The 20,704-nt window shown below is 43.6% G+C and overlaps 1 protein-coding gene across 12 annotated transcripts in view; it reads left to right on the plus strand.

The window, feature by feature from the left end:
• Positions 1-20,704, plus strand: part of NRCAM (neuronal cell adhesion molecule) — a 261,902-nt gene that overhangs the window by 196,689 nt on the left and 44,509 nt on the right. For all 12 annotated transcript variants that reach the window (XM_032954073.2, XM_032954071.2, XM_032954080.2 and 9 more), the window contains one exon: positions 5,026-5,148. In XM_032954073.2, coding sequence (XP_032809964.1) covers positions 5,026-5,148 — 123 coding nt within the window. The remainder of the gene's footprint in view (positions 1-5,025; positions 5,149-20,704) is intronic.

Here is a 20,704-nt window from a genome sequence, read left to right on the forward strand (position 1 = left end):
CATATGTGCAGTCTGCCTGCCATCTGCGGACAGGCCCGAGCCTATGCAGCATTCAAAAACAGCGGACAAAGTGTTTTACCCGCGTAAGGTGGCTGGTTGGTTGATGGCTCATAGTGGCCGTGTTACATGGCGAGGAAATTAAGCCGGCACTGCCGGGAAACTGAGTTCAAAATCTGGGCACACACCCGGTCATGAAACCAAAAGCTCAACACGTTTGTCAACAGCACTGCGTTAAGAGGAAAAGTACATAATTGGTGACGTTTGTGGCGAATTAGTTTTAGTTTTTGTTTAATGTATTGTGCTTGTGCACCACTGCCAATGCAGCATCACCAAATAATGTATCATTGAATGAGATTCTCAACGGTATTGCGATGATGGTCTCAGCCCAGTGATTAATCGTTGCAGAAAATAGCATGATATTAAATGTTTTTTTTTACAGTGTATCTTGGTAGATAGCTTAAATACTGCACCGTGTTAGCTTTATCAAGTGAAAGCTAACAGTGTCTAGTTGAAATGAGCCATGGGAAATTGCTCATGTATACCGCTGGACAAAAATAACAAACCACCTGTTGGTCGAGAACGTCTACAACTCTACATCTTTGGGGTGTGCTGATACTCTTGCTCATGGGTACATATTTTGCGTTGCACTGGGACAGCACGAATGATGACTTTTTTTTAGGACAATATTTGACAATCTGGCCAGAAGTGACTGCAGAAGATCTCCCTGGCTCGCAATGGGAAGTTTGCAAGTTTAAATCTCGATTAGCTGCCTTAGACAATCATCAATCTTGTATAGATAAGATAGTTCTACTTCGTCAGAAGTTAACAGTAGTCGTCCTTTGAATATACTGGCACTTTCCATTGGAATGTGGAATTTACATCATCCCTTGCCTTGGGCCACCAATGGAGTAAGAGCACCACCCTGTGGCTCGATTGAAGAAGGATACATTTTTATATACAGTACAGTATTCCCTCGTTATTGGCAAGGGATACGTTCCAGAGATGCTCATGAATGTAACATGTTGCTGATAATGATATTTCAATGAATTACCTTAAATAAATGCGTAAACAAGCTATTAAAAACATTAAAATTATCTCATCACTTTATCTCATGCATCTCTGTTGGTGTCCCTGGCTCTCTGGTGGAGTTTCAACATCACCGTGGCGGGACAAGTCTACGCATAAAGTCGAACAGCAACAACCGCTGACTTCCTACAAAGTGTAAATCATTTTTACTGACACTGGAGGGATAATGAGCTAGGCGAATCCCCTGATCAGGGTTTGAACTTGTGAGTCAAGTTTCTCTAACCAAAGCCACTACTTGAGCAGAATGTGTTTTGATGGGACTGGCTCCTTCCATGGGAATGTGGAATGTTGACCGCTGGGCTCAGAGAAGGTCAATGGTGATGAATTGTACCACATTGCTCCAATCTCTCTGTGAATTGTCTCCATTCGCACTTCTACCAGCATAGCGTCTCAATTCCCTCGCCGACATGCTGAATTGTACCCCTCATTTGCTTTTATAACAACAAATGTATGAAGATGTATAAAAAGGCCCCTTTCTTCAAACTCTGCAGATGGGAATGTTTTCCCTTATTTGTATAGCATTTTGAGATGCAGTCACATTTTTATTCTTTGCACACACACTTGGTGTTGCAATTTAAGGTAAGAAGGCTGTGTTCCTTTACCGTTACAAAATGCCGAACAAATGCGAGTTTTTTTGGAAAATGAATTGCCTACATTTAAACATTGTCTGTACCTAACTGAATGCCGCTGTGTGCAAGTCAAACAAAGGGTGAAAGTCACTTGGGTTCGTCACGGCTGCAGAGAAACTGAAGGACGCTGTTGTGTCTCTTCATTTATTACCACACATGGCACAGTTCATCATCTAACGCATGCCTCACTTGCTATGTTAATGAGCAATGCATTACCTCCAAGGCTTTGTCTTAAAAATCAATGACTGCATAGTACCAATACACTTTTCCGCAGCCAATTACTATAGCGCACTTCAATCTAGCACTTCAATATTTTTGCCCGCAGACTTAATTTTAAAAATGAAATTTCACACATTTTTTCGGGAGCGTTAAGTCCGGAGATCAAACACATATTGCGAAATGAAAGAGCCCTTTGCATTCAATAGAATGAATACATTATGACATGAAGATAATAGCAATAATAATAACAATTACCATCTCGTTTACATATACAGGAATGCCTTCCTGAGTGTTTGGACTTTTGAGGAGGGTCTTGCATAGGGATGTTTGACCAATTTCCGTTAAAGATCATGTGTTTAACATGCAGGGGAAGGGCAACAAACGAAACACATAAAGGAGTTCTAAAGAAATTCGTTTTCAATTTAGATTTCAAAGTGCATAGTTCGAGTGGCTTCCTCATATCGGAAGGAAGAGCGTTCCAGATAGCCGCAGAAGCGCATCTGAAAACGTTTCGACGCAGTAATCATCTTTGTTCAACCGTTATCCAAATGCCGCGACGAGGATGACCGGAGTTTGCGTGATGGTTCATGCTCTTTGACGAGGTCAGCGAGGTATTGTGGTTCATTTGTGTGCAAGCACTTTGTGTGCAATGAGTGCAACCTCATGGTGTATTCGTTCAGCATCTGGAAGCCAATGCAGCTCGACGAGCACCAGACAGACATGGTCGGATCTTGCATGGAAACCCATGCAGAGCAAGGGGTAAAATATAGAAACTCTAAACAAAAAGGGTGCCCGAGTTAGGAATCAAAACCAGGGCCTCCTTGCCCTGAGGCGCGAGTGTTACCTTCCACTACACCACCCTGCTGCACGACACTCCAGTGAACTGACCAGACAGGTTCACACAGCTACTTCCTGTGCTTCGATCTCCTGTGAAACGTATAACCTCGTGTAAGTTTGGTAGTTTTCACAATTCAAGTAGTCCTCTGGATAAAATTGCCTCCACCGTGGGAATGTGTGAATTCCACCACAAGCTGAAGACCACCAGCGAAGGTGACCACTTCCAATTGTCTCAGCTCAGGAACACACTGCAACACACGGTGATATGAGCATTCTGTGACATTTAGGAGTTTATTCTGCTGGCATGCACAGTACAAGCGCTAGAGCAGAATAATTGGTCAGTTGCTGGGCTTGTGTATTTGACTTCAACTTTACGTTGATGTCCAACAAAACTAAATGACCCCACTATCTCTTGCCGTCGTCATCCCTGGAATCTATTTCCACCGAGCCCATTTGTCTCCGTTTTAGCCCTGTGCCCGTGGCGTTTGGCACGTGTTTTGCTTGTGGCTGTCAGCTGCAAATTAAATAATGAATAAAGAAGAAAGGTTGTGAAATTATTGTAAACAGCACTTGTATATGGCTCGGCAGCCTGTGGCTGTGTAATGCTCCTTATTGCATACAGGACAAAGTGGATGCACTTGCCTAATTATCATCGGAAAAAAAAACCAGGCATATACTCACGTGCGTCACATCTTCTCTCAGTTTGGATGCAACAAGTTAAGAAAGAGGTCTTAATTTAACAGACGAGGGTCTGTCTCACCACCAGAAAAATAAAAGAACACTTGTCATTACTTAGGTTATGGGCCTGTGACAGACCTCCATGTTTCAGCAGCCTTTGTCTTTAGCAGGACAACTCTGGACCGGTTTTGACTTTCAGGGTTTACTCAGTGATTTAATGTACTTATTTTGTGACACTGTATATACAGTGGTGCATTTGCACAAATAATACAAACTCTACACATTAAGCACACTCCCCTAAAAGGAATATATGAATAATATAAAAGTATGTGGCCTGTTGGGCATTGGCATTCTTTCATATGTCATGTGCAATCAAGAATAACCTTTGCCAAAAACGTTGTCTTTTTATATATATATCTTTCTATCCTTTTCAGGGCAGTGTGATTGACAAATATGATGATTTTTTTTGTTATCCATAGAGCCAAGCTAGTCAGAGCTCTCACCTAACAATATCAAGGTCATAAGTTGAAATCACTATCAGGGACTGATTCTGCTATCATCCCTCAAGGGTCACTCAAATAATCACATAATTAACACGTGGTAATAATATTGGTTGGGTTGTTATTTTCAGAATTGAAGCGACCACCTATACAATAGCTAACACATCCCTTGCTTAATCAAATACCATATGTGGTGTTGTTCAAGTGGATGCTTTATATTTTTTGACCTCATTAATTCCGTGAATGGGTGTTAACATTTTGACTTAATATAAATGTAAACAATAACCATTTTCTCATCAATTACAGCTCCATAAAGGCGATGCTAAAATCGAATGAATGAATTTTTTTGTTTTATTGTATCACATAAACACCAACATTGTAACAGATGAAAAAAATAATGAAAAAGTATTAATACTTGATGATGAAAACGTATTAATACTTGATGATGAAAACGTATTAATACTTGATGATGAAAAAGTCCTTTTTAATACGAATGTAAAAGGTTTTGTATTAAATACCATATTTTTGGAAAGCACACAAGGCCTTAAAAAAGGTCCCTTCATGCTGCTATTAAAATAGAAGCATGCGGGGTCCTAATGCAAGGAAAAATGTAAATTACGGCAAAGTCCAATATCGCTTCTTAAACTCAATTCTTATTAAACAACCAAAGAGTCAATTAAACCCAACTTTAATATATGCCATTCCACATATCTGCATGAAGCCTATTTGAAAGGCGTTCTCTCCTAGGAAATGTAATTTAAAGTAATTTTCCAGACAAATGCGACTGCATAAAAGGCATGCAGTGTGGGTGCGCTTTTCGATTAAGGTTCTCTTGCCCAAGGGCAGGTCCATGGCTCAGGCAGTCTCCAAAACCGTGCAATTCCAATCTGGGTGTTGAGCCGTTGAGGGAATAAAAGTTGAGGTTGTTTTCCCATTGCTTTCCTCAACAGTGGTTTTTCTTTTCAGGTGACTCCCTACGCAGTCTAATGTCACACTCAGGACTTCCACAATGTTTTATTGTTTAATTTAACTCGTGTGCCTGTGTGTGTGTGTATGTGCGTGCCGTATGCTCACAGTGCCCAGCCAGCCTGAGAATTTGCGCCTCTACAGACCATCGCAGACTTCGCTCAAGATCGATTGGGATCACCCGGAGCTTATCAATGGCCGGCTCACAGGCTACTCCATACAGTACCAGACAAGTAAGGTCCCCCTTCTTCACTTCTTAATGTAGTCCATGAGCCCAGACCAGATATTTCACTGGTCGGGATCACCTAAAGTGGCTTAACATTTGTCATTCGAATTTCACGATTTGGCCAACAACAGTGCGTTACGTGATTACCATTACTGGGTTGTCAATTATTTCACCGTTATCAGCCATGCAAGTGAATGGCTACAATAGATGGTACTAATATCCTATGGTGGTGCTAAAATCCCGTCTGGCAACATAGACTTGCTCTGTTAGCCTTTGCCGTTGTTGCTTTTTGTCAAAGTGCAACGTCGCAGCGTCTGCCTGCAGCCTGTGGTGTCAATTCCACATTTCTACAGCAGTGGGCCAGCCATTATTGACCTCCCACAAAGTGGTAATCATTTTATCAGCCCCAGAGGACTGAGGACTGCGTCTCCACTTGGGGTCTGAGCTCGCGACTTTTCGAATGTCAGTCGCTTAGTCACGGAAACCACCAAGCCATCCATGTATGCTTTTTTGATGTATGCATTTTTATAAATGAAATCTGATTTACAAACTACACACACACACACCTACAATATTGCTGTCTTCCTGCTTAAATGAGCATTGGGGTGGTACTTGTCTTTTTGGTGCCCTGAGCCAGTGGTGGACATTCCACATTCTAATGGCAGGGACCAATTTTTCTTCAAAGGGATAACCAGTACCAGTGTCTACGGCCCATTGTACCAATACCGTGATGGCTGTGGAGTTGTGGAATAGTAGAATAGCTGCTGGTTCACTTATTTGGGGAATATCCGGCACCTTTAATTTAGTGGCATTGTCCAGTGTTGTGGTTGCATACAGCAGAGTAAGACAATGGCTGGAGGAAGTTTCATCCCGCTGATAGTGCTTCGACATGTTGAAGCACTGTGATTAATGGTGGAGTGACAGCCGAAAAGGGGGGGTCTTTCCTGACAGAACGTCCACCAGGGAGATGGAGTGAATAAATCAGCTTGTGTGTTGGTGCTTTATGGATTGTTACATCGCAATACCATGAAAGATGGTAACGGTTTGGGGAGCCCTTAATCCAGCAGTGGATAGTTCACGGATGGAGATGATGGCGTAATTATTGTTACGCTTGTTTACCAAAGAAAGCCTCACTGAATCTCAACACTCTTTTTCACGAGCGTCCTACTAAGCTTTCGCAGTGAGGGGCAATGTTGCTGCTACTGTGTGTGATCCCAATTGAGTAACTTGCAGGTATTTTTTCCGCATTGGGATGTTTGGCCAACACAAGTTATATTGTGCATTTGATTTAGCAATAGGGGGAAACCAGTGAACCTGGAGGCAACCCATGCAGAACAGGGAGGGAGGGGAGGACATACAAACACCATGCAGAAACGAGTCAGGAATCGAACACAGGCCCCTGTTGCTGTGAGACACAGGTGTTACCACTACACAAAACCAAAATAAGGGCCAATGTGCATCAATGATAAAACATCTCTGTACAATTATTTTCAATTCCCTTAATTGGTAACTGCCCACCACCTTCATCTCTACCCCTACTAAAGGATTTCCAACTGCTGTGCTTACAGTGAGGGAAAAAAGTATTTGATCCCCTGCTGATTTTGTACGTTTGCCCACTGACAAAGAAATGATCAGTCTATAATTTTAATGGTAGGTTTATTTGAAAAGAGAGAGACAGAATAACAACAAAAATCCAGAAAAACGCATGTCAAAAATGTTATAAATTGATTTGCATTTTAATGAGGGAAATAAGTATTTGACCCCTCTGCAAAACATGACTTAGTACTTGGTGGCAAAAACCCTTGTTGGCAATCACAGAGGTCAGACGTTTCTTGTAGTTGGCCACCAGGTTTGCGCACATCTCAGGAGGGATTTTGTCCCACTCATCTTTGCAGATCTTCTCCAAGTCATTAAGGTTTCGAGGCTGACGTTTGGCAACTCGAACCTTCAGCTCCCTCCATTTTCTATGGGATTAAGGGCTGGAGACTGGCTAGGCCACTCCAGGACCTTAATGTGCTTGTTCTTGAGCCACTCCTTTGTTGCCTTGGCCGTGTGTTTTGGGTCATTGTCATGCTGGAATACCCATCCACGACCCATTTCCAATGCCCTGGCTGAGGGAAGGAGGTTATCACCCAAGATTTGACGGTACATGGCCCCGTCCATCGTCCCTTTGATGCGGTGAAGTTGTCCTGTCCCCTTAGCAGAAAAACACCCCTAAATCATGTTTCCACCTCCATGTTTGACGGTGGGGATGGTGTTCTTGGGGTCATAGGCAGCATTCCTCCTCCTCCAAACACGGCGAGTTGAGTTGATGCCAAAGAGCTCCATTTTGGTCTCATCTGACCACAACACTTTCACCAGTTGTCCTCTGAATCATTCAGATGTTCATTGGCAAACATCAGACGGGCATGTATATGTGCTTTCTTGAGCAGGGGGACCTTGCGGGCGCTGCAGGATTTCAGTCCTTCACGGCGTAGTGTGTTATCAATTGTTTTCTTGGTGACTATGGTCCCAGCTGCCTTGAAATCATTGACAAGATCCTCCCGTGTAGATCTGAGCTGATTCCTCACCGTTCTCATGATCATTGTAACTCCACGAGGTGAGATATTGCATGGAGCCCCAGGCCGAGGGAGATTGACAGTTATTTTGTGTTTCTTCCATTTGAGAATAATCGCACCAACTGTTGTCACCTTCTCACCAAGCTGGTCTTGTAGCCCATTCCAGCATTGTGTAGGTCTACAATCTTGTCTCTGACATCCTTGGAGAGCTCTTTGGTCTTGGCCATGGTGGAGAGTTTGGAATCTGATTGATTGATTGCTTCTGTGGACAGGTGTCTTTTATACAGGTAACACGCTGAGATTAGGAGCACTCCCTTTAAGAGTGTGCTCGTAATCTCAGCTCGTTACCTGTATAAAAGACACCTGGGAGCCAGAAATCTCTGATTGAGAGGGGGTCAAATACTTATTTCCCTCATTAAAATGCAAATCAATTTATAACATTTTTGACATGCGTTTTTCTGGATTTTCTTGTTGTTATTCTGTCTCTCACTGTTCATATAAACCTACCATTAAAATGATAGACTGATCATTTCTTTGTCAGTGGGAAAACGTACAAAATCAGCAGGGGATCAAACACTTTTTTCCCTCACTGTATAAGTGAGCTACAGTGACATGCAGTATCAGTACATTGTGTATAATACGCCTTTAATGATCAACAGAAGCTCGAAGCTCTGCCTCACGTAAAATGTAAAATGACAAACTACAATTACGGGCAAACATCGAGACAATACTTAATCACAGCTCCATCTTAGTGTAGCAGCATGATTACAAGGGTGGTGTTCCTGCCAGGGTAAATGTTTAACTTTTTCTGGAATCTGCAGTTGTGTGGAGCGTGCCATGTTTAAGCATTGACCACGACGGGGGTGTTTGTACTTTTGATAGCCTCACTGGAGAACAGTGGTCAATGTCTAAAGTGCATCTCCCTCAAGAGTGTCTCCTTGCTCCAAACGAGCATGCATTTCTACGTGATAAGCCACTTCCTTGAGCTACCGTTTGTGGCCATGTCGCTTCTGAAACAGAGCTATAGAGCTCAGTGGGACCTTACCTGGTTCAATAAAAAAACATGTAGCAATGCTTATCTCAACTGACAAATCCTGCGCATTACCGTGGTAGGAGACAGTCTCTGCATAGTGCAACCATAGTTGACTGTCCACTCTTTTTATTGGCCCCAAAGGTATGGTAGGCCGAGTTAATCCCCAATTGGGTTTTAAACTAGCAACCTTATATTTTAAGGTAATGAGAAAATGTGGTTAATGCTGAATAGATGTCAGGCTGCAAATTAATAGTATTTGTGATGGTCTAATAGCGTAGTTGTTGCTGCAGTTGAGCACTTTAATGCTGTTAAGCGTTTCCATGATGAATTCAGAATCTACTTATGTTCAAGGCCCCTCACCTTAACCCAATTATAACTCTGGATAATTTTTGAAGGGACCCCAGCACGTTATATGCTGATGTGCCATTGTATTGTCAAGTGTTTTTCAAGATTGTAAACAATTGATAGAATCGTTAAATTGTCTCAGCCCAGCCACAAATCTCTGCGCACACACAAAACATCTCCCACCTATGAAAATATCGACTTCATTGTCATGCCATGAACATTACTGTCAGTGGCGGTGTGGGTGGGAGAGTATTTTTGTGCGGGTTAGAGGTCGTGTAAAGGAGTTGTAGAGGTAGCTCTGCAATATCCACTTCCTGGGCCATTCTCTGATACAACTGTGAGCGATTCAAATTGATACTCTACCTCATGACAAGATCCTGATAGCACAGGAAAAATAAAATTGGGAATGGGGGATCATATTTTTATTGAAATAAAATTGTCCTTTGTGCTATGCTACAATAGGAATTGTCTTTTTTTTTATAAACTTTCTCCAAGGAAATACTTTTCGTCAGGATGATGACGAGGATAATGATGTTGTCTTGTAAAAACTTGTTTGCTTAAATACACGTTTATATAACCTGAACATGCGGTGCTGTGGCAGAGAGCTTGATTTGAGTCCGGAATGTTGCAAGTTCAAATCCCAGGCAGGACTCAAATTATCCCATTATTAGGATGAGGAATTTCCAGAATTGGCTCAGGGCTGCCAACAGAGATAAAGCACCATTTAATGATCGTTAGAGATATTCGTTATTTTACCAAATACTAGCAACCCGCACGTCCTTTGCACGTGATCGTCTATCTGTCCCTCCCAGGCTGCCAGTAAATCTTGTTTTCTTATATAGTGCCCGGTGTTTCTCAACCTTTATCTTGCCTTCCCCATGCTGTATATCTCAATTTGTCTTGATTTCTCATTGTGTCTCTGTTTTTTATATATTTGTCTATTCCTCTGTGCCCTCATCTACCTCTCCTCCCTCCACTGTACCTCCCACATCTCTCTCTCTCCCTCTGTTTCTCACCTCTCACCCTCGCTCTTCTTATTCCCTCCTCTTCCTTTCCCGTCTCAATCTCCCTCGCCTCTCCACAATTCTCTCTCCCAACTGCTTGGCACCTTCCCTCGCCCTCCTCTTTCCGTTTTGCTCGCTTTATTTGCTCTCCATTTCATGCCCTTTCACTTTCTCCCCACCCCTCTCCTCTCCCTCTCTTCCTCCCTCCTCTATCTCCCTCGCTCACCTCACCTCCCTCCTTTGATCTTACACCGCATGGCGGTGTAGCGATTCACTCGGAGACACTAATAATAGGAGGCACTCTATTGATTATAGCCTTCACAGGTAGAGGGAGCACCTACACTATGGGCAGGACAGTTACCAGGCTGCCTGACCAACAACGCCGAGGAGGTGATGAAGACTCTTGCAGCACGACGGCTTCCACTCCAAACCAACAGCCGCGACTCCTGCTCGGGGTCTCCCTTTTATCCACCCAGCGTGGCCTGGCTCCGCCCTCGGCCACGCCCCACTTCTAGAACCTGCTAGAAGGTTCCCGGGCTTTCTCTCACGTGCCCCCCTCTGTCACCTTTGCCCCACATCCCTTTCTCCCGCCTATCACATGACCTGCTGGCAGACAGGGCCGCTACAACAGCAGATCCCCTTCTCTGCCAGCAACCAGCACTACGTGCCATAGTGACCCATTCCATGTCACTACAGTAGCATGAGTACAATAATATGATGGAGTATCCCCCAGTGTCTGTGCGAAATAAGACGTCTGGGGTGGAGCGTGCATGGGGGGGGGGGGGGGTGACGTCACCACCACACAAGCGCACTAAGCCGCGCGCCAGACAGCCAGACAGGAATCCAGGAAACTTTTTTTTATTTCCTAATTTACTCCGATAATATTGAAAACATTTTCTTGACGAGGATACTGGCAATGCACGTTCAGTTATCTTTACGCACGTTATGGTAACGTTTCATACGGAGCGGTCCATCTGTCACCGCGGGGATGTGTCCGATGAACTCAGCTCCTCACCACCCCCACTGATTCGTGCCACTTAAAGTGACCCAAAGCCCGATCATTCATTCTGCTCTGTGAGCTGCGTCTTGCTGCGGGGATATTTCAACCAATCACACTCCTCCCTTAACGCGACCCTGTGCTTCATGCCCATGGAGCACGATCCATCCTATTAACCTCAATGGGACAACGTAGCAGAGGTAGTGGGGGCGGCGGGGGGGGGGGGCGGTTGGGTTTTTATTTCCTTTTCAAATACAGTGAGGGAAAAAAGTGTTTGATCCCCTGCTGATTTTGTACGTTTTCCCACTGACAAAGAAATGATCAGTCTATCATTTTAATGGTAGGTTTATATGAACAGTGAGAGACAGAATAACAACAAGAAAATCCAGAAAAACGCATGTCAAAAATGTTATAAATTGATTTGCATTTTAATGAGGGAAATAAGTATTTGACCCCCTCTCAATCAGAAAGATTTCTGGCTCCCAGGTGTCTTTTATACAGGTAACGAGCTGAGATTAGGAGCACACTTTGAAAGGGAGTGCTCCTAATCTCAGCTTGTGGCCTGTGTAAAAGACACCTGTCCAAAGAAGCAATCAATCAGATTCCAAACTCTCCACCATGGCCAAGACCAAAGAGCTCTCCAAGGATGTCAGGGACAAGATTGTAGACCTACACAAGGCTGGAATGGGCTACAAGACCATTGCCAAGCAGCTTGGTGAGAAGGTGACAACAGTTGGTGCGATTATTCGCAAATGGAAGAAACACAAGAACTGTCAATCTCCCTCGGCCTGGGGCTCCATGCAAGATCTCACCTCGTGGAGTTGCAATGATCATGAGAACGGTGAGGAATCAGCCCAGCACTACACGGGAGGATCTTGTCAATGATCTTAAGGCAGCTGGGACAATAGTCACCAAGAAAACAATCGGTAACACACTACGCCGTGAAGGACTGAAATCTTGCAGTGCCCGCAAGGTCCCCCTGCTCAAGAACGCACATATACATGCCCGTCTGAAGTTTGCCAATGAACATCTGAATGATTCAGAGGACAACTCGGTGAAAGTGTTGTGGCCAGATGAGACCAAAATGGAGCTCTTTGGCATCAACTCAACTCGCCGTGTTTTGTGGAGGAGGAATGCTGCCTATGACCCCAAGAACACCATCCCCACCGTCAAACATGGAGGTGGAAACATTATGCTTTGGGGGTGTTTTTCTGCTAAGGGGACAGGACAACTTCACCGCATCAAAGGGACGATGGACGGGGCCATGTACCGTCAAATCTTGGGTGAGAACCTCCTTCCCTCAGCCAGGGCATTGAAAATGGGTCGTGGATGGGTATTCCAGCATGACAATGACCCAGAACACACGGCCAAGGCAACAAAGGAGTGGCTCAAGAAGAAACACATTAAGGTCCTGGAGTGGCCTAGCCAGTCTCCAGCCCTTAATCCCATAGAAAATCTGTGGAAGGAGCTGAAGGTTCGAGTTGCCAAACGTCAGCATCGAAACCTTAATGACTTGGAGAAGATCTGCAAAGAGGAGTGGGACAAAATCCCTCCTGAGATGTGTGCAAACCTGGCGGCCAACTACAAGAAACGTCTGACCTCTGTGATTGCTAACAAGATTTTTGCCACCAAGTACTAAGTCATGTTTTGCAGAGGGGTCAAATACTTATTGCAAATAAATTTATAACATTTTTGACATGCGTTTTTCTGGATTTTTTGTTGTTATTCTGTCTCTCACTTTTCAAATGAACCTACCATTAAAATTATAGACTGATCATTTCTTTATAAGTGGGCAAAGGTACAAAATAAGCAGGGGATCAAATACTTTTTTTCCCTCACTGTAGCTACTTTTTACGTACGCGCTACATACAATTGAATTGGCATTCGCAAATTGGCGCATCGACATTTTTAGAGGCAGCGAATCGCAGAAGGCCCCATCGAACCAGCGGCGAGGTCGCAAGAGGCGGTTCGCCTCTCGGCGGTGACACCCCACAGGACGTGAAATGATCAGCAAGTTATCTGGCGTCTGCGCATCCAGACTCGGCAATGCGGTTCCCACAAGATCCCACAAGATCCCACGAGATCCCACGAGATCCCACGAGATCCCAAGAAACGAGACCAGGAACGGAGGCCTCGAATTCACGGTGTCGGACTCGATCCGGAGAGAGGGGGGGGCGGGGAGGCTGTCACCGTCGGGCGCGACTGATGACCATCGCGTTTAATTGAAATGGCATTCACATTCATTCACCGAGATCTATCGCAAAGCAAAGCAAGTTTGGATTTAAAATGCAGGTTTACCTCGCTTTTAGTGGGTTCGGTTTTTTGAGATTTCTGGGATATGCGGCGAACCTATTTCGACCTAAAATTCGAATGGGAAGAATGATAGTGGCAGCCGAGTTTGGTGGCAGCTTGAGGAGGCCTTCATCCAGCAGTGCATTGACCATGGGTGATGATGATGATGAGAATGGAAATGTGAAGAATTACGTATTTTACGGAACATTATTCTGCCTTTAATGTACAGGTGTCCCTCGCATTATGCGGGTTCGGTTTGTGCAATTTCCGGTCTATGTGTCTAACCTATCTCTACCCAAAATTCGCTCTATGCAATTTGACTTCACTCAGATGCGGCTATGCGGTCGGGCGTGGGACAACATTGTGTGTTCTGTGCGCCACTTGGCAGGCGGCTGTCTTGTGCGGTTTTGCTTTGCATCTATTACTACCGCATAAAATTAGGGAAACCTGGGCACTTGTACCTATTCGAATTACCATTCATATATTTAAAAAAGCAATGAGTTTTATTTTTTTATTCAGGGAAGCTTCCCCGAGTCGTAAGCCTTCTTGCGCAAGTCCTTGCATCGCAATTTTTGGCCACGTGCTTACTTTTTTTAAGGAACATTTTACATTGTCTCCTTGCTTACGGTTATTTAACAGAGAAATATGGGGTCAAAACGTTGGGATAATGAGGAAATGAGCATGCATATATAGGGCAGTTATTAACGTGTAGGTCACAACTGAATGTTATATACACATAATCTGCCTTTTTATACGAGAAGCAGTGTTAAAACTGTCATGTCATATAATTATCTGTTGAGTATTACGTTCACGACAGTACAACAGTAATGGCGGTATGTGTTTAGTGTTGTTCGCGCCACTTTAAACCCTCATTTAATTATCATTTCCTCTTTAACCTATTGCCATTGGATCATTGAGATAGGAATGGTCAGGAATATATAATGGGTGGTCTACGTTCAGAGATCCCAAGTTCAAATCCAACCCCAGGCGTTTGCAGATATAATCCGGGGTTAGGATCGTTAGCATAAACAAGCGTGTTGCCTGATTACAGACACTTTATGTGGCTGTAATTATTCCGACAGTACTGTTCAGGGGGTGAGGCGATTGTGTGTGCCAGCGTCATTAGTATTGCTTTGTGGGCGGGGGAAAAAAACATTGGTTGAACATCTGAATAGACTAGCCCCCGTCATAGGAATGTGGAATTTCCACCAATGATTCAAGACTATAAACAGGAGATAAGCACTGCGTTAATGCTCATGTGAGCAGGAAATCACTTTGACTTTCATGCCTATGAGGACTAAAGTGTCCCCTTACCTAAGACAACTCGCGTATCACCAACTTCATTATCAAGCTGGGTTACCATTTCAAGAACTGTAAAATATTGAAAAATGTGTTTCTCAAAGCGTCTCTTGCACTACCATTGCCAACCTAAGTTAAGTCAATCTCCAACTGCAAGCACACCAAATTTGAATTCAGCCCCTGAATGTGTTTCGTATGGAATGCAGTGAGTTCTCATGGCGCATCCGTAGCCCGAATGGCTATGCAGCTATAAATTCCACCCCAGTTTGATTGCATGAGGCACAGCTGATTTTTAATAAGCCACCAGAGTATTGGCTTAATTGCGAATTGCTTTGATTACCATGCATTAAAGGTTTCTCGATTGGATCTCCAACTAAGAAATGTGGCATAAAATATGAGTCTCGATTACATGTCATCAAAGTCACAGTGTCTCCTTCCTCAAATGAGCGTGGGTTATGTAGAACTATTAACCGACCATGCTAATCGGAGGAACGGGGTAGTGCTCATTGCTGTCAGTGGCCCAGAGCCACTGCTGGAAATTACACATTCCTATGACGGGCAGTGATTTATCCGTATTTGCAACGACTGTTAAGAGTATCGGAGTGATGCGTCGAGTCAACCTCCGACCGACCTTTTTATTGTGAGCCGACCGCTGAAACTGCAGTCCAACGTATACACAAGAGTTGAAGCAGGAATCGTCTTGATCAAGCATCTTGAGGATATCTTTCAAGGTAAATCATCTTGAACCACATGGAATTATTTAATTGTGAGCATCAACCGCATGTTGATTTGATTATCACATTCGGTTGCGTTTCAGAATCAGAATATTTATACTGGAGGAATCTGATGAGCTATAAAGCTCTTTTCCACAGATGTCCAGTAGGGGCGGGTAAGAGCGTTACAACAACAAACAATACAAAAACACGATAGCAGTGCCAATGGCGGAGGCAGGATTTTCAGGTAGAGGGGGGCAACCCCTCCAGCAATGAAAAATGATAAGAGTTGTTAGTAAGTAAGGACTTGTCCCTTGCTTTTTATCCGACGCGTGTGCGGCGATGACTCAGCCATCGATCGAGGGTCGAATTCGAACCGCGTTGTGTGATCGGCATCGCGCTCGCTGAAGGTGAATGCCCTCAGGGAAGTCGTCTACTGTATACGCAACTTCGCACAATTATATGGACTTATCTCAGAGAGTCCCTAGCACATAATAATATGCTACACAGTGGCAGTGGGGATCGCAAAATGCCGATTTGTTACTAATAAACCCCAATGATCCGATCGAAATTAGGGATTTCGATCGGATCATTGAGGGGGCACGTGCCACCCCCCCCCCCCCCCCCACTGGCTCCGCCAGTGAGTCGTGCAAAGTACAAGAAATGTAAACAAATGACCCAAACACATACAAATAAAATTAAAGCATCCCCATCCTACCAGGCAAAGCCCATTTAGGTATTAACTTATTTTTCAATAGCGACCTGGCCACAAAACAAAAGTAGCTGATCATTTGGACATTCATAGCAGCAGAATAATCTAAATACAGTAAAACCTTGGATTGCGAGCATAATTCTTTCCAGAAGCGTGTTTGTAATCCAAAGCACTCGTATATCAAAGCACTCGTATATCACTTGTGATCACGTGACGCTCGGCAGACAAAGCGTGTACGTACTACTCGTATTGCAAGACCTCGCTCGTTTATCAAATTAATATTTACTTAAAATATTTGCTCGTCTTGCAAAACACTCGCAGACCAAGTTACTCGCAATCCAAGGTTTTACTGTACAGTAGTCTAAACGCATGTTTATAAATATGGAGGTAAAAACCGGAGGACCTGGAGAGAAAAATCCATGCGACCACGGGGAGAACATGCAAACTCCAAATATACAGCAGGTGTCAGGGTCGAACACTTGACCTCCTGTATCTCGCCACCGTGGTGCTCCTTAAATAAATTAATATATAGATTTAAAATATGATCAGGCAAACATTATAATGTCATGTAAATGTCCAACACATTCCATGAGGCTTTGTTGTTGTTGGTAATACTCAGTCTATTGAACTAGAAGTGATATATCAGCCTGTGTACATACTTTTTGGTTCTATTGGGTAAAGTCACGTAGGTGACTTTACCCAATAGAACCAAAGAGTATGGATCCTAGCAGTCACGAAAGCTTTAAATCTAGAAGCATGTGTACAGTTTCATAGCTAGAAAGAAGGCTCATTACAACTAAATTGATCCCTGAATAAAACGATTTTATATTCTAAGAAAAAAAAAACACTGAAATGCACTGGTGTATGTAACGGTACTTAACAAGTGTATGCCATATTCTTGGTTCTTTTGGTCAAAGTCAAGAATATGAATCCCTGCAGTCACGAAAGCTTTAAATCAAAGTGTATGCCAGTTAATTTAATGCCAGATCATCGCAGGTTGCATTTGATGAATAGTGCAAACACATCAAAGTGAAGTGAGACAGTGTGTTACAGATTTTTAGACCCAAGTCACAGAGCGCGTTAACTGCCTCCGCCCCCCCCATATGTCCTATTGCCAAATCCGAACCACCTCCATCCATTCCCATCTTCTCCTCCCTCTCTCCCTGCCTCCCGTGCTGGATACTTCTCTCTCTCCCTCACTCACTCGCTCCCTCCTTGCGTTTTAACCCTTTGATCAGCAACATTGCCGTCAGGGGTATCGCTTCGCCGCCTGCCTAGAAAACAACAACAACAACAACGACGTTAACGTAAATAACCCTCGAAATGGATCTCAAAAACTCCGCTCTGAGCCATTTGCTATTAGGTGACGTCGAAGTTTACTTTAAATTAGGTATGTTTTACTTGGACAGGTGTATACCATCAACCATTGAGACCACCCCCACCAAATGTGGTATGTTCCACTGCTAATTGCAATTGCTTATGATTGCTCATCAGCTATAGTGGTACCTTACCAATTCATTCGATTAATAACTTTTTTGGCGGTGAGGTGAGCTGCTGACTTTCTGAAATGACGAAATCTACAACAAAACCACCGATTGATCCGTCAAAATCTGCTGCCACTCGGCTCAGCTTCGCCGCAGCCAATCATGGGGCATGCCGGCTCGGGTAAAAAAACCGAGCACGAGCCGCAACTCAACTTGTCCATCGTGGTGGCGTCCGGGGGGGGCGGTGGGGGAGTTGCAGCTGAGCAAGGGTTAAGACGCGAAGGCGTTCGAACGTAAAGTCGGCGCTTGAGTCCTCTTGCCGAGACCGCAAGAACTCTGTGGGTCTGTTCAGCTCGGGCCGCCTTGAAGGCAACAAGCGACGACGGGGCTCGGTGAGACGCGTCCCGTCACGCAGGCCAGTCGCCCACAAGGTAACGATGCCCGTCGATGCCAAGCTCCGCGCAGCCGTCTTTATTTAACACTGCGCCGTGCTGTAAGTTTAAAATAAAGCTCCGAGTCTGTTCATGGGGCGGGTGGGTACCGCTTTAAGAAGCGTGCGTTTAATATATCCCCTGTTTTTGCTGATGCTAGCAGCGGAATAACCTATGGGAATTGTCGGTTGTTTGTGCTGTTAGTTCTTTGATTACAATGCCTGAGGTTGCAACAGTGTGTGTGTGTTTTAGCTAAAGTAATTGTTCAATTGTCAGACCAGTGATACATGCAGAAAAGAAACATTCTGCCTGAATTATTTTTGTGTCATTTCGCGAGATTGAATCTCATAGCAAGCTTGGGCGTGCTGTTGCGCGAGAGAAAATACATTTCAAGGTTCGCTACAGCTGTAGGGCATTTCGAAATAATATTTACATAAAAAAATCAACAGTTAATTCTCCATTGTAATTAGGCGATAGCCAGTGAGACAAACATATATTTTGCAAGGGAAATCTGGGGTAAAATGCAAGCAGGCCCAATTGCAATTTCTTGCTGTATGTACAGAATTAATTAATTAGTGGACGTTTTAACCCCATTTGTTAATCCACTGCTGGATGACGGCATCTCCATACCATGTGGTTCGTGGTGGTGGGGGGGGTTATCTGACCATACTTCACCATGCTGGTCCGTGTGGGTTGGTGAAGGTGTATAGCATATATTTACAGTGCAATGCATTTTTTGTTGCACTTCTTCTGACCACTATGTAGCACAGCTCCACAGCACCTCTAGCAACCTGGCACACACAGTGTTCACCCATCCAAACACTATCCAGGCTCAAACCTCCTTGGCTTCTGAGATCGGACCAGATCAGGTTCATTTGGTCATTGGCTGGTATGTTGTCTGCAAGTTGCAGAGTGGGTCTCTGTTGGCCGCTGAATCTCGGAACACTCAAGCGGTTAATTTTATTTCGAGAAGCGTAGTGCCATTGTTTTTTTTTAAGGCATTGCACTCACGGCAGAGAACTGTCACTACACGACTGCACTCTATGATAGCCTGCGCCAAACTGTGCCACACGCCCTCCCACATGGCATCTTCTGGCCTGAAGACGACGTACCGATAAAGTTATTTTATTTTGGATGACGTACGTGTACGTAATCGTAACGGAATCAGAAGAAAAACAGATGACGTACGTGTACATAATAAGAATGGAAAAAGGTTAAATAAGCTTTCAGACATGCACAGTGGGTCTGCTGTGACATGTTGGCAATGCACTGTGCTGCTTGTTGGTAGCGCGAAAATGAGCGTGAAAATGTAATCACATGATAACTCTGCGTACTCGACACACACACTCACTCTCCATTCTCTTGTCGCCCAACCCATCACTAATTTTAACAAACCAGACGTGCATCGGCATAAATAGTATTCCCCAAATTTGTTTAAATGTGCTACCGCTCTATGACACACGTCTACACCACAGTGCATGTAACGTACACGCCGTTCTAAAATTGTAACAAGAGGTGACCTTTCTGCCTTTGCAATGTAATCAATTTAACTTCTATCGCTTGGATTAGAATACTGATTGCGCTTAAAATTTGAGTTACGTTTGTGATAATTGAGCAGTACCTTGTTCATAATCAATGCCAGCACAATGACCAGTACTTCCAAGAACCTTGGTTCAAACCCAAACACAGGCAATTATGATTGCTAAGTCAGTGATGTAAATTTAGCACAGGCTAACCGTTAGGAGCACCAAGCATTTTTCATTGCCATTGATTGCCTTACCAATATCGGTTTGATAGCCACTGACATTAGGCATAGAGGCAGGTCAAAAAAATGTTGTCCATGATCTTAGAATGGCTCATCAGCACCAAGTCTAGATGCGCCTTTAAGCATTAATGCTTACAGAGCTCCATATTAAAGTCAAAGGCAAATATGGAAATAGCCACCATCCGACAAGCTTGAAATGAAAATAATTACTGAATGACTGCAGTTAATTCTAGATTAATTCTAGATTATATGTTAATTCTAGATTATAAGTTAATTCTAGATTATAAGTTAATTCTAGATTATATGTTAATTCTAGATTATAAGTACTTGGATTCATCTTCTTTGGTTCTTTCGGTAAAGTCACGTAGAATGAGAATAAAATAATAAATTGATAAAATAAAATAACACAATAATATTCTCACGACGTTTCGGCCACAACACAAGCGGCCTTCATCAGGTGAAGGGACGAGATTGTCTGGTAGGACAGCGCTGGAGTGGATTATAAGTACTTGGATTATTTGGCTTGCCCATTAAGTGTCCTTGCCAAAAAACATCTGCGCCCTTTACCGCAAATGTCTGCAAGTAAACCGAGTACCGTACTTAAAACAAAATATAAAAACAGATGAGATATGACACATCTTCACCGCCATTACAATTGGCTAAGCAATACTCTACATATATTTATATAGCTTAATGTACATAGATTTTGCATTATTCATATATTTGTCTCATCCAGGCTACCATACCCATTCCCCACTGCATTACCATAGACAATTGATAGGTATAATTAAAGTCTTGAATGTAATGAATAGGTTGTATGACTTCAGGGGGCTAATGCTTTTGCCTTTGAACCAACAATGCTGGGATTATGCACTTAAATATCGGCTTCCACCTGTGATTAAATTAGCAGAGTAAATTAAATGTCAAACA

Source organism: Petromyzon marinus, chromosome 14 (assembly GCF_048934315.1).
Source record: "Petromyzon marinus isolate PM22_M1 ecotype Great Lakes invasive population chromosome 14, UKy_Petmar_22M1.pri1.0, whole genome shotgun sequence".
In the NCBI taxonomy this organism is placed as follows: Eukaryota; Metazoa; Chordata; class Hyperoartia; order Petromyzontiformes; family Petromyzontidae; genus Petromyzon; species Petromyzon marinus.